General features: G+C 34.8%; 1 protein-coding gene across 2 annotated transcripts in view; it reads left to right on the plus strand.

Moving 5' to 3' along the window:
- Positions 1-14,731, plus strand: part of LOC106711272 (muscle calcium channel subunit alpha-1) — a 74,390-nt gene that overhangs the window by 47,661 nt on the left and 11,998 nt on the right. Inside the window, exons 9-31 of one of the 2 annotated variants that reach the window (XM_045683693.1) lie at positions 191-294; positions 545-723; positions 877-986; positions 1,097-1,212; positions 1,410-1,512; positions 1,800-1,951; positions 2,172-2,382; positions 2,661-2,781; positions 3,079-3,164; positions 3,367-3,470; positions 3,767-3,933; positions 4,310-4,460; positions 6,060-6,195; positions 6,418-6,584; positions 7,158-7,245; positions 7,431-7,538; positions 9,349-9,401; positions 9,765-9,902; positions 10,194-10,308; positions 10,479-10,609; positions 10,826-11,051; positions 11,406-11,504; positions 12,028-12,060. In XM_045683693.1, coding sequence (XP_045539649.1) covers positions 191-294; positions 545-723; positions 877-986; positions 1,097-1,212; positions 1,410-1,512; positions 1,800-1,951; positions 2,172-2,382; positions 2,661-2,781; positions 3,079-3,164; positions 3,367-3,470; positions 3,767-3,933; positions 4,310-4,460; positions 6,060-6,195; positions 6,418-6,584; positions 7,158-7,245; positions 7,431-7,538; positions 9,349-9,401; positions 9,765-9,902; positions 10,194-10,308; positions 10,479-10,609; positions 10,826-11,051; positions 11,406-11,504; positions 12,028-12,060 — 2,898 coding nt within the window. Of the gene's footprint in view, positions 1-190; positions 295-544; positions 724-876; positions 987-1,096; positions 1,213-1,409; positions 1,513-1,799; positions 1,952-2,171; positions 2,383-2,660; positions 2,782-3,078; positions 3,165-3,366; positions 3,471-3,766; positions 3,934-4,309; positions 4,461-6,059; positions 6,196-6,417; positions 6,585-7,157; positions 7,246-7,430; positions 7,539-8,314; positions 8,423-9,348; positions 9,402-9,764; positions 9,903-10,193; positions 10,309-10,478; positions 10,610-10,825; positions 11,052-11,405; positions 11,505-12,027; positions 12,061-14,731 lie in introns of both variants that reach the window. The other variant, XM_045683694.1, reaches the window with a different exon arrangement.

Genomic DNA, 14,731 nt, shown 5'->3' on the forward strand with positions numbered 1-14,731 from the left:
AAGAAATAACAAAACATTTTAAACGTTAATTTAAGTCTCAGAAATTTACAATTAGGCCTCTTGATAATGCCATTTCTTATGAAAATATCTATTCTATTAACTGAAACGCGTTGTGCGACATTCGATTTCTTCTCTTTTACTCAGAATTTTTTTTATTAAAAATTGCTTTTTGTTATTTTATATTTTTCAGATACAAGATGCGATGGGCAACAGTTGGGAATGGATATATTTTATATCGATGGTGATACTCGGAGCTTTTTTTGTTATGAACCTAATTCTTGGTGTGTTGTCGGGGTAAATAAAACATTTTATCATATTTATTAAATTACTAACTACATAAAGTCATCTATCATCTAAAAGCTTTCGTTTATTTTTAATAGAAAATTTCATGACCTAGTTTCGTAGCAAATGGACTTAGATAACTTCCGATCCATACTAAAATTAGTATGACGTTGTCAATAAGATTTTTTTTTATGTTGAAGTCCTTCATAGTGAAGTAAACAGCTATTGCTTGTTTTTTTGCTTTATGCTTAATGTTTTCTAGAGAGTTCTCAAAGGAAAGAGAGAAGGCGAAGAACCGAGGTGACTTCCAGAAGCTGCGTGAGAAACAGCAATTGGAAGAAGATTTGAAGGGCTACCTGGACTGGATCACGCAGGCAGAGTATCTAGAGCCCCTGGCTGACCAGCACGATACTGCTGACCAAAAGAGGGATTATGGAATGGGTGTGTTAAACATTTTTATCGGTTGCCACCTTTGATTATAAAACATTTCTGAATTAGCAATACATGTTCGGATGTTCGGAATACGCTCAGCAAGAATATGGACGTTGCTAATAATTATAAGTAAAATATGTAATACAGGTATAATAAAAACAGGTCAGACGACGAGTGAAAACGACTCGACAGATAACTTGGGCATCGAGGTGTTGACGGAACAGAAGAAAAAAATGTCGATCGGCGAATGTTGGAAGAAGGATTTTGACAAAGTAAGATATTTTTTAATGTTATGACCTACCTAGTTTTCCAAAAAATATACCCTATAATTATCTTCTGTTAATTTGTACATGTTTGATTCTTCATATTTGTTATCTCGTAGGTGAACCGTCGCATGAAGCGTGCATGTCGCCGCGCGGTGAAGTCGCAGACGTTTTACTGGCTCATCATCGTGCTGGTGTTCCTTAATACAGTCGTGTTGGCCAGCGAGCACTACCAGTGAGTATACTGTTGCTTTCGACTTCTACTTCCAATCCTCCCTGTTCCTTAATAGAAATAGATGGTCCCTCTTCCAAGCTATCTAATATCCCATATGGTGGTGGAGTCTACTTTCCCTGTTAGTCTCTTCCACTTCGCTAATTCCATGATAACTGTTTTGAATAATTCACGTGGATAACTGATGATTTATTTTCCAGCCAGCCCTCGTGGCTAGATCTGTTTCAAGAGTACGGCAATGCGTTTTTCGTGGCTCTCTTCACACTTGAAATGTTGGTCAAGATGTACAGTTTAGGATTGCAAGTAAGTAACGATATAAAAACGGGGCTACATTATCATCTACTACCCACCTTTTTCAAATCAGAAAAGGGGCAGGATGGTGAAGTGAACTGGACAGAGGAGAAGAATAGTGAATCTCGTTTCTGCACAAACTCTCCTTTAAATGTAGGCAACCATCTGTAATCTCTCTCTTTTTGCAAGTCACTTCGTAAAAAAAATTACAACAATACGCTGCCAGAATCGCGCGTGTAGTTTTTTAGTTGACTAAGCCATTTCGATAGACATGGAAAAAATTCTTTAATATTTTGCAGGGTTACTTCGTGTCGTTGTTCAACCGCTTTGACTGCTTCGTGGTGGTGGGGTCAATTAGTGAGATGGTGCTCACCAAGACGGAGGTGATGCCGCCACTCGGCATCTCCGTGCTTAGATGTGTCAGGCTGCTGAGGGTCTTTAAAGTTACCAAGTAAGTCATATCAAGTTACATAAAAGGAAACAAAAAAGTGGTACCAAATTGTTATAGTGGATTACTAAGACATGATAAACCTTCCTGAACTTAATTTAGATTGTTTAAACTAAATGTTTTATTGAACAGGTAATTAATTAATACTTAAGTACATAGATGAACTTAAAACGGATATCACACATTACAATAATTGAACCAAAATACATTTCCAATTGTCCAGATACTGGCGTTCGTTGTCCAACCTGGTAGCATCCCTTCTGAACTCCATACAGTCCATCGCGTCTCTCTTGCTGCTTTTGTTCCTCTTCATCATGATCTTCGCGCTGCTCGGCATGCAGGTCTTCGGCGGGAAGTTCAACTACGACCCCGTCGAGGAAAAGGATCGGCATAACTTCGATTGTTTCTGGCAAGCATTACTCACTGTGTTTCAAGTAAGTTTTCAAAGACATGAGTGTTATCCGTTCTTCTTAAAATATTGGAGTTTGTTTATGATAAAGTTTTGTACAATTCTCAATTTTCTATCTGCTTGTAATAACTTTAATGAGAAAATACCAAATAAAATAAAATGAATGTTATATCTTTACATCTACTAATAAAGATAGATCAAGTATAGGAGTAGTTGAGTGAATTCAAACTGTAATACATAGATTGAAGGTTTGTATTGTTTCTAACAAATAAAATGTATATTTGTTTTCTTTCCTGTATATAGATATTGACTGGGGAGGACTGGAACGCAGTGATGTACGAAGGTATAAAGGCGTACGGTGGCGTGGGCTCAGTGGGCATCCTCGCCTGTATCTACTTCATTATTCTCTTCATCTGTGGTAACTGTATCCTTTTATAAAGATCACTATTTGTTTTACTTTTTTTAATATTTGTTGTTGTACTTTCATGCTACTTAAATTAGTTATTACAGTGAATAGACCATTTAATAATCTGTTGCTAACGTTGACAAACTTTTATATTCCTCTTTCATTCATTGTAGTATTTTCCTTGTGTTTGTCTCTTTAATATCTTTGAAGATATATATTATAGATATCAGCTACGAGAAAATATTAAAATTGAAAAAATATTAAGTAATTGTGAAATTACATATTTTCTGGTTTCCTTAACTCTAAGTTATACAGACATCCTACTGAACGTGTTCTTGGCTATCGCAGTAGACAACTTGGCTGACGCTGAATCACTCACTAATATTGAAAAAGAAGAGGGCGTAAGTATTCATCAGAACAAAGTAAATAAAAAACTGCATATATACATAGTCATCACTTAAATTGAGGATAAATAAAATTATCTACAATATGGAATATGAAAACCTGGTGCGCCGCCATATTTACTGAGATGATGACAGGGAGATGTTGATGTTAGAGAACTTGCATGTTTAGTGTTGATTATTTTTATTACTTAAATTTTAGCAAGCAGCAGAAGAGAAAGAAGGAGGCAGTATAATCGCTGAAGGCGGCCATGCTGATACAGATGACGAGTACATACACGATGAAGATGCTTACACGACTGATAAGTATGTCAATATTGATTATTTAATGTAAAATATTTTTTAAATGATAGCATACTTAAAATAGTTAACGACACTACCGTATTTCAAGCTACTCGTAATTACTGCCAGATTCAAAGATAAACCCTTAGTGATGATTTAGAAGAGTAATTATAGACTAAGGGGCTTCGGCAGTTAACTGGATCTTTGATCACAGTAGTTGTTACCAACATTCCAATTGACAACAAAAAAAGTTGTACTTTTTGTGTTAAAACCTATGAAGTTGAAATTGGAAAGAAAAAATTATTATTTCATATTGATAGTTCGGAAAGAGAGTATGAAGAAACAGGATCAGAGGGAGAGCAGCAAGAGGAAATAGAGGGAGAAGAAGATATTGGGCCTGAAGAAGAGATCGGAGAAGAGAGATTGGAAGATGAACAAGAAAGAGACGATCTCGACATGATGGAGAGTCATCAAAGAAATCATATAGGTGAGCGATAAATTTAATTTTTTTTTACAGTTAAGGTTGAAATGAATTTATTCTTAACAATTTATGAAGAAATGAAGGTGTAATTACGAGAGGAAATCTTCGATACATTTAATAATTGCTTTAGAACAAAATTTAAATTAATTTCAGGTACACTGTTAATTCTGGCCTTAATTGACAAATCTGATCACTTGTTTATCGTGATACTATTTTATTTAATGTATTTTTTTATTCATAAAGTAAGAATCAATTAAATATCGTGGCTAAGATGTGACTGGCATTAATAAAGTAAGGATTCTGTAGTTATTTCTGCAGTAATTGAATCTGCAGTTGCAATTTAATACAATGATAACAAAAACGATGCTAACCAAAACAACAGTGAACACAGAGTTCGATGACGAGCCCCGACTGAAACGTAAACCGACCACATCTTCGGCGAGACCGCGTCGCCTCTCCGAAGTTGATATTCGCGACTCTAAGAAACCAATACCCGACGCATCTTCGTTCTTCATATTTTCCAAAACCAACAGGTTAGGGCGAGGAGACGAGAAATTTCAACGGCTTTTATTTGTTTAGATGTTTTCTCTTCGTTTCATTTTTCAATTTTTAATATCAATCTTGTCTTTGACGGCTTGTCTTTATTTCAAATCTTTATGAAGTTCAACTCTTTATGAAGACCGTATTTGCCTGATTTTGGAATCTGATTACTTTATGAATTAATTTCAGTTGTAGAGTTAAGTTTTCTTAGCTTTTCTTTTAAAATCTTTACGTCGTCAAAGGCAAATTCTAAACCTATAATTTTACTCGTTTCTAATTTATTAAATTTCAGCTATTCTCTTTTTTAATTTATTTCAATTAAAATTTATTCTCACCAAACTTTGCTTCATTCACTTTTATTTATGTTTGCATTGATTTCTACGTTGAAAATTTAGATACTGGGGTACGGATTGAAATAAGCATGTTTAGGGTCTAACTTTTGATTACAGGAAGTACTTAAGTAGTTTAAGGTATGTTAGTTATTTTGAAGTAAACTAAAGAGATATTGCCATCTTTTTCTATCATGAAGATGGGGAGCAGTGTGAAGAGGAAGGGAGACTAGTAACAGCTAGACCCCGGAGGGTTTCAGAACTGAATATGCCAAATCAGACGCCGCCAATTCCGAACGCTAGTAGTTTCTTCATATTCTCACCGACGAACAGGTGATTGGTGGCTTAGATGGTACCCGTCTCTCATTGTATCTGTCACCGCTAATATGTGAACGCCGCCCCTTTTTTAATTTGCCTATGTTAATTGTCAAGAGTCGGCAAATTGCTGTGTAAATGTTTAACACATTGGCATAAAATTTTCCTAGTCTGTACGATTTGCTTAGTCAAATTACAAACTGGGGTCGTATGCGATTTGCTGGTATCGAACATTGGTAATTTTTTGCCTCGATTGGTCTGTTTCATTCAAATTATTATCTCCATGTTCATTTATGTGTGTTTCAATGTTCAATTTTTTACGTACAAATGCACGTGGATTAGTTCTGAACCCAAATTCTATGACAATGAGATTAAAGGGTACCTTAAATGGTTTTAGTGGTTAGGTTTGTTTTTAAAATTTGGGTTGACAGTTGGAGCATGATAATTAAAATGAATATGCGATTTTTTAGTCGAATTGTTTTTTATTCAAGCATTTTTCGTACGAAGATTTATTTTATTATTTTTAGATGGTTTAATGCATGTGGTATTTACTAGTTTTCAATTGTTTTGTTTTAATGCTTTACAGCCTTTGTGTGTCTTAGTGTTTTGCTTCTAATTTGTTTCTATTTGATAATAAATTAAAAACAAATTCAAACAATAACATTGTGTGTTTTGTTTTTGAATGTTAGTAATTGTTGTAATCATTCACTTGTGTTGGTGCTTCAAGGTAAAGTTAAACAAATTACAAGAAAGGTATTTTTCATTTTTGAACTTTACAAGTAAAATTGCTATTTATAATAAAATAATATTTAGAAAGAGAAACATAGATTAAATTAAAAAAATCACAATCACACGTATTCAAATGTTAAGTCTCTCTCAATTAATAGTATCTCATAATTGCCAATAGATGGCGTTGTGTTTAAAATAACTTACTTGATATATGCTTAGGTTTCGCGTACTCTGCTACAAGTTGTCGGCTTCCTCTACCTTCGGGAACATTATCCTCGTCTGTATCCTCTTCTCCTCCGCCATGTTGGCTGCGGAGGACCCATTGGATGCAGCCCAGAGGGGTTTTAGGAATTGGGTTAGTAAAACTATAAGTAAGCTTCTAATGCTGACACATTTCTACAAAATCATTTCTACACACAAATACACACTCGTAGATGTTAAGTCATTTGATCTCAGTTTCTACCAATCAGTATGTTACGTAGAAAATAAACTAGAGCATTTTGTATTAAAATGTATAATCAAGAAAATACCTTAGTAACATTAATTATTGATGGAAAAATTGATAATACCGTTTTAGCTGTTGAGTCAGTTCGATATGTTCTTCACGGGCATCTTCACGTTGGAGCTGTTCCTCAAGCTAGTCACGTACGGACTAGTGCTGCATCCTGGCGCCTTCCTGCGCTCCGCTTTCAACGTGCTCGACATGCTCGTCGTCTGCGTCTCACTCATCTCTATGAGCTTTAAGTAAGTTATTCATCACATATATTTATTATTTGAATGGCTATAAAGGTAAAGTAAGATAACGCAAGTGGCAAGGAGAAATTTAAGTATGAGTATGGAGGGGTACCGGAAGAGGGGGATAGATTGCGTGATAAGCAACATGATTAAGAAGGGAGTAACGACTGAGATGAGGGTAGATAGATTGATAAGGTGGACGGAAACCTGGTGTGCCGCCGACTCAACGTAAGTGGGACAAGCACAGGGAGATGATGATAAAAGGTGAATTAAGATGATGAGAATATATAATAGAATGATGAAAGAGTATAAATGGTGTGAAAGACGATATGCCTAAGAAGGCAGTAAAATCAGATATTTATTTCTACTATTAATCCAACTATCAGTTGGTTTCCACTGCATTAACAATTGTTCCATAATAAGTTGTTTTGCTCAATTTTTATATAAATACATTTTTGTGCGAGTGTTTTAAACAAGTGTAAAAGATCTCTCAATATTTCTGGATGCATTAGGACTGGTTGATTAAGGCTAAGCTCATTCTAATATGGGTCTACTAATCCTTATCCTCCATGTTTATTGCAGGTCTGGCAGTATATCTGTAGTGAAAATTTTGCGAGTGTTCAGGGTGCTGAGGCCTCTTAGGGCCATCAACAGGGCCAAGGGCCTTAAGGTCAGTCTCAAATCCTAGATCTCGCCGTCCTGAAATATCTTTATTCTACAACCTATACAACCGTAATTAATAAACATTAGACGAAGATCTTTGTTGAATCAACTTACGTTTCTACATCAATAGTATTATAAAGAGTATCTTTCAATATAAATGAAGTCCTAAAATATTGTTTTCCCTGATTATAGCACGTTGTTCAGTGCGTGATTGTTGCCATCAAAACGATCGGCAACATTTTATTGGTAACGTCATTACTACAGTTCATGTTTGCAGTCATGGGAGTGCAAATGTTCAAGGTAGGGGGCGCTTTAAGTATTATATTTCAGGAGCAATACAGCACTATGCTATCTGTCTATTGGACCACGTGTGCCAACAATTTGACACAAAGAATATCTTGTATACATCCCTATTCTCTACGATTTCAATTACACCTTTGGGTATTACATCTTTATGGTTTATTTCTCTGTATCTTTTACTATCTTTTCTTACTTTTCTATCTTTTACTTTACTCATTTCTCATGGTTTTCGTTTATCATTATTTTTCCGCATTTCAAGCTGTCCTTTTGCAGTTTAGCTTTGATTCCTTGTGCTAACTCCATTGCTAAAGCTCATATGATACTTATGTTGCTTTATCTAAACTTTCAATCTTATTTTAACTGCTTTTCTTAATCAATATGCTATGGATTCTGGATACAAATGATATAGGAGTTTGTCATGTGAATAGAAAGATTAACCCTTTAGACGATTAGTTTGTTAATGTTGTCTAAGCTAGAGCATGACTTGAAGAACCCAAAGGTGTAGAAGTTCATTTAATACATTAGTTGACTAATAAACCAATAGTAGTAACCATACCCCCTACCTTGGCGTTTAAGAGTATCCACCCTGGATCTAACTTGTCTATATTTAGATGATATAACAGATCACCTACCCCGTGCCCTGTGTATTAAACTTGTTTGCTTGTCCCCTATGTTCCGACGCTGCGCGGTAACCGGACATTGAAATCTGTGGCGTGATTACCTTTGGTAACGTATGAGCGTGCGCTACTAATTCGCACATCACTGTAATACCCTAGTACGTGGTGAAATGTGTGATAGTAGCGATTAAGACAATAGGAAATATAATGCTAGTTACGTATTTATTACAATTCATGTTCGCTGTTGTCGGTGTACAGCTATTTAAGGTGAGGCTTACATTGCACGGAAAGAGTGGGATCTTCTAAATATACTATCATAAGTATGTACTGTATAGGGGTCTAAACTCCGAATATGAATTTGTCCCATTCGGTGTCGAGACCCTTCGTCCGTGGGGTCCTAGCGCTAGAAAGCTTTTTAAGGAAACAGCAAAAAGGTTACTCGACATCACAGGAGACGAAAGACCTGGCAGCTATCTCGGACAAAGAGTCTAGCCATTCAAAAGGGGAACGCTGCCAGTATCTTTGGAACCTTACCTAAAGGGACATCTTTTAAGGACATATTTTAGTTTTAATATTATATTTAAATTAAGTGTAATTAGGCTTTGTATAATTGGATTCAATTTTTGTTACTGTTCTGTTGAGGAGGTTTTTTTGTTTTTTTTTTTGGAAATTACACTTGTATATTATTTTTCTTAGACATAAAATGTATAAGTTACATCTTACTAATATTATAAAGGCGAAAGTTTAGATAGATGGATTGATGGATGTTTGTTAGAAGGTATCTCCGGAACAGCTCAACGGAACTATAGAATTTAGCCTGGAAGAACACAGGCTACGTACTAGATTTTCCACAATTTTCCACAATACGATTTAAAAAATGGTGGATTTTAGAAGATCTCACTTTATTTATAAATTAGTTAACAATAACAATCGTATGCATGAATTATGTATTAGAGAAAAGCTATTATTTATCTGCTTATGTATCTATCGATGTATATAGCTATGTACATTATATATGTAAAGCTTTTCATCATGAGAAATGAGATGTAACAATCTTATAAAATGATGTTAGACATAGTATTGTATTGGTTTCATTTGTATGTTAAATAGTGTTGTTGTTTGAGCATGGTAAATATATTTTGTTTTATGTTCAACATAATCTGAGAAGTCTAATCTGAAAGAATTTGTTTCAGGGGAAATTTTTTAGATGTAATGATATTTCTAAGATGACTAAGGAGGAGTGTCAGTGAGTATTAATGTTTATTATTATTTAAATCTAAAGTTGAAAGGACAATGAAATCACTATTTTAGTATATAATTTAAAAACAAAAGTAGAATAAGCAAAACTTTTGGAACGAAGTTCCTTATCGCGCGTTGTGAAAGGGGGCTAGACGGAAAAAATTCTTACGAAAAGTTGTCACGACACTTTTTGCTATAGTAACCATGGCAACGACATGACAATATATAACGAAAATTCATAGGAACTTCGTTCCATCCGGGTGTCCCTTGACACCTCTCAAGTTTTTTATTTTTATATTATGGGATATTCGATAAATGTAAATAAGTTTGTCCTCTTACATTATTGTGCATCAAAATCTCTTTATTTCAGGGGGACATATTTAGTATTTGAGAATAGAAACTATGTAGTAAGAGATAGAGAATGGAGAAGAAACGACTTTCATTTTGACAATGTAATGAAGGGTATGCTTACACTGTTCACCGTATCAACATTTGAAGGATGGCCAGGGTAAAATATTATCTCTATTTCTTCTTATTTTCAATCAGGGCCGTATTTGCAGGACATGCGGGCGCCTTACCCCGATACCCTATAATATATAGATACCCTATAATATGGGCGCCCGCATAGCTTCGCACCCGGGCGCCCAATGTGGTTAAGATGGCTATTATCAACTATTAAAAACAATATTTTTGAACTAATTATTATTGTGCATTATAAAATATTGTTTTTGTGAATACTCATTAATACTTAGGTTGATATTCGTTTCTAGTTAGTATTTAAAATATCTTTATATTGCAGATTGTTGTACGTGTCAATAGATTCGAATGCGGAGGACCGTGGCCCCATAACTAACTTCCGTCCAATTGTTGCAGCCTACTATATTATTTATATTATTATTATTGCCTTCTTCATGGTAAGAATGATACCCTTAGTGTCGTTAAATGAACGCTAAAGGCGACCCTTACAGTTTAGTTATCGCACACTTAAACTACACTAACCACTTGAGTAAATTCCAATATCACAAATTAATAATTTGGCTGTAAATTTCAGACTTATATGAACTTACCAATATAATTATTTTAGGTTAACATATTCGTCGGTTTCGTCATAGTGACATTCCAAAACGAGGGTGAGCAGGAGTACAAAAACTGCGAACTCGACAAGAACCAAAGAAACTGCATTGAATTCGCTTTGAAAGCTAAGCCTATTAGAAGGTCTGTTATATTATTACTTTACTTTAAAAAAATAAAAATAGATATTAAAAGAATAGCAGAATTTCGTAATAGGAAATCAGAAAAACTACTTTTATTCTTAAGTTTAGAATTGTATTAGATAATATAGAAAAAGAAAATATTAAGTACTATACCAAGTATCCAGCCCCAGCTGGTTAGTAAAAGCAGTAAAAAAACAAAACAGATTTCTACCTTCAGGTACATCCCAAAGCATCGCATCCAGTACAAAGTGTGGTGGTTTGTGACGTCACAGCCGTTTGAGTACGCCATCTTTGTATTAATCATGATAAACACCATCACCCTCGCAATGAAGTACCACAACCAGTCACCTGAATACAGCAAAGCGTTGGATCTACTCAACATGCTGTTTACAGCTGTCTTCGCGCTAGAATTTATATTTAAACTGGCTGCCTTCAGGTTCAAGGTAATTTGTCATGCAAACTAACAAACAAAAGATATCGTGATGATGAAAATTATGAGATCTAGCCAAGATTCTTCTTAGTTACACGCTGTGCCAACCCTCCGCATAAAGCAGGACGGTGATGAAACTATTAAACATGAACTTACGAGGTCAATCAACTGGACGTATAAACAAGCACTTCTGATGAAACTGATTAGACCATAAAAATTAAAAACAAGACAATATTAAAAGATATACGAACGAAACAACAACCAGTTCTTTTACCATTACCCGTTGTATAATTTTTAAAAAGCTTACAATTCAGAAATAAATTCACTTTGTATCTTGCTAATATTTAGAACTAAATTGTTATTTCAGAATTACTTCGGTGACGCGTGGAACACATTCGACTTTATCATTGTCCTCGGCAGCATCATTGACATCGTTGTCTCACAAGTAAATGAACTCAAGAACCAGGTAAATACACGCTGCCAAAAATAAAGCCAACTGATAGATAAACACCAATTTCATGCCGTCTCATTTAGAAATACTCCTCTATTATTTGAAAAAAAAAAAAATCTTTGAATGTTATTAAAATCAAATTACGTAGAAAATTTAATTCCAAATCCAACTGAAATATAAGAAAACAAAGGAAGCAAAGACAAAAAAAATACTTTCTCAGTCCTGGTCAATTAATAGTTACTAAAACAGCCCCTGAATGTACCAATTCTCATATTGTTTACCTATACTATGGGGCGCCCAATATGACTGTTAAACGACGGATTTCGACCGTAAGCGTTAAAGCTTAGAAATACTGCGAGGCTGTAACAAATTTGCCATCACTTCTTCGTACATATTACTGTATTTCTAAATGAAGACGGTATCGTTACTGTCCCGAGCATGGACGTCATTGTTGTTGTAATAACAAATGCTAGTGCACTTATAATTATTTCTACGTGTGATAACGCTAAGGAATTCAAGCGAGCAATATTTATTTCAGGGTAGTGGATTACCAAGAGCTCATGTCGTGAAGGTAAGTGCACGCTTACATGCAACAAAACCTTTTTGATATCAAAACTCTTTTAAATAAAATTTAAATCTAGAACATTCTGAAACATTATAGTCTAGTTTAGATAATAGTCATAATTTTCAATATAGAAAACAATATGTTAAAGCTTTTAATGTTGTATAGCATATATTAAACATAATGCTTTAGGTGTACAAAAAAATTGGGACAGTAACAGATGTAACAGTGCTTATTAGGACTGTCTAGAAAACAAGCACAATAGAATACATTGACACAAAACACATAGTTGCAATATAAAGGATATAATACAGCACTTGATAAACATAAATAATTAGAGACAATATCAATCAGAATCGGCCATAGCAAGAGTGAGAAAATTATAAGCCTTGGACGAAATTTAGAGCTTAGATCTAATAGCAACACACCTACTGAGAAAGATGATAAGCGATTTATAGTCAACCAGCTTTTACCCGCGACTCCGTCCGCGCCGAATAAAAAATAGAAAACGTGAGATAAGTGGGGATCTCAGGAGAGTATGTTTTAAAAATACAATACGACTGCTCGCTAGAGCTGGTGTGACGGAACTAATCTTTATTTAACATACATTCAACATGAAGAGTTAACAGTGGGTGCTTATGTTTATCTTAATGCGTACAGTACAAAGAATATCTTATGGCTAAGGAATGTATAAACAAAGGGGTATTCTTACAGTTATCTTAATAGTAACAGATAAGAGTTTCTTATGCTAGTTGCGGTTACGTAACTCCTCCGCCCGAAGAATGAGGCGTACCGGTGGTTGGGGTTGGGGTGCATCTGCAGCGTCAACCCTGATCTCGTGAGCCTCTTGAAGGGGTATTTCTTCACGTGGGGTGAATTGCTTCTGTTTCCAGAACCTTTGTACTGATCTGTTCACAATGTAGCCGATTACTGCTATAAGGAGTATTATATATAATAGAATAGTGGACCAACTAGGTTTACTTCCAATAATTCGTTGTTTTTCTAAAATAGTGTTGGTATCTAATACTTTTGCTTTATTTAGTAAAGTATTAATATTGTCTAGGTCTATATTTCTGAGTTCTATAATAGTATCCGATGGGTTCGGAAGTTGTAGCTTAGGTAATGGTATGGTTTCTTTAATTTTTATATATCTTTCGTGTGATTTTAATGTGTGGTCTCCTATTCTTATAACACATTGGTCGTTAATAGTTATGAGATTAACTCCTTTTAAGCGTTGATACTGAGTTTCTCCGTTGCATTTTGTTTTCGCTACGGTTTCTTTTCTAAAGACAACTATCCAAGTATTTTGTTTAATTTGTTGAATCAAGGTGTCGTTGAATGATGCGGTGACTCGAAGACAGTTCACTGGATCCTTTTGTTGTGTTATTACTTGAGCCATACAGTCGGTTGAGGGTTGAAGGGGTTGCCATTCGACATGGTTACATATCTGTTGATCTTCTGTGATGCTGACGCAGGGCTCCTTCGGATAAGCAAACTCATTGTTTCCGAGTATAAGGAAAGGGTATTTAGGTACAAGCATGAGGTTATCTTGGTTGGGTATGGAATAAAGGTGTAATAGGGTGTATATTTGTGCAGATACCAATGGTATTTCTAAGATAAAATTTAAACTTTCATTTGTCCCATAAGCCTTTACTTGTATGCATTTTTCTATATTATGAATGTTTATAATTTTTGGTTCAAAAGGTAAAATGAGTTTTACCTTATTTTCAATTCTTATTAGTTCTTCTAACAATTTATCGGATTGTACAATGCTCGGGTGTAATTTATTAAGGTGTGCAAAGGTGATCGCATTCTCTAGCATAGACAATCTATTATATAGTTGCTGAAGGCAGTTTTCTATTTGTATATATATGTTAACTAAGTCTATTTTATTTTCTAATTTGCTTACTCTATTACTAAGACTATTTACTAAGGTAGCTAACTGATGCTGATTACTTTTTAATGTTTCCAAATCCTTTTCGTATTCTTCCATAAAATCTTTCATAATACCTAGTGATTGTTTTTGAATTATGTTATTATTTAGCCTGAGGTCGTCGAGTTCTTTTTCGATCCGTAACGCGTCTTCGTTATCTAAATTTCCTGTAATTGATTTTATAATGGATCCTAGTCCGTTAATCAGTCCTCTTTTTACCTTTCCTTGCGAATATACGTGTTGGTAGTAGCTACTCTTACTAGAGCCTAAGTATGTTAACTTACTGTCTATTATATCAATAAGGTAATTAATTTGCTGCCTATAAACTAATCTATCGTTTAATGTTTCTCTATTATTACTTTCTATTCTACTTAAGTTAAGAAAGACTTCCCTTGAGTCTGTATATAATTCACGAAGCTGCGTGAGATTATATATACATATAAGATGGTATGTATCAACTTGTTGTCTTACGGAAGCTTCTTTTATAATCATTAGCCCATTGTAGTTTTCTACGGGTTCGATAGTTGCTAGGGCGATTCTGACGATGTTGATGGTGATGATGAACCTGAAACAACGTTTCGTTTCAGCATTCTGAAATGTACGCGGATTGTTTTTGCGTTGACGTGTTTGCCAACTATCTCAGCAATTTGTTCCGGGTGGATTCTAACAATAGTATAAGGACCTAAGTATCGAGGTTCCGTTTTTTTACTACGGGTTGATTTTGCCACTTGTTTGAACACTTTGTCG

The sequence above is a fragment of the Papilio machaon genome, chromosome 23 (genome assembly GCF_912999745.1).
Source record: "Papilio machaon chromosome 23, ilPapMach1.1, whole genome shotgun sequence".
NCBI lineage: Eukaryota > Metazoa > Arthropoda > Insecta > Lepidoptera > Papilionidae > Papilio > Papilio machaon.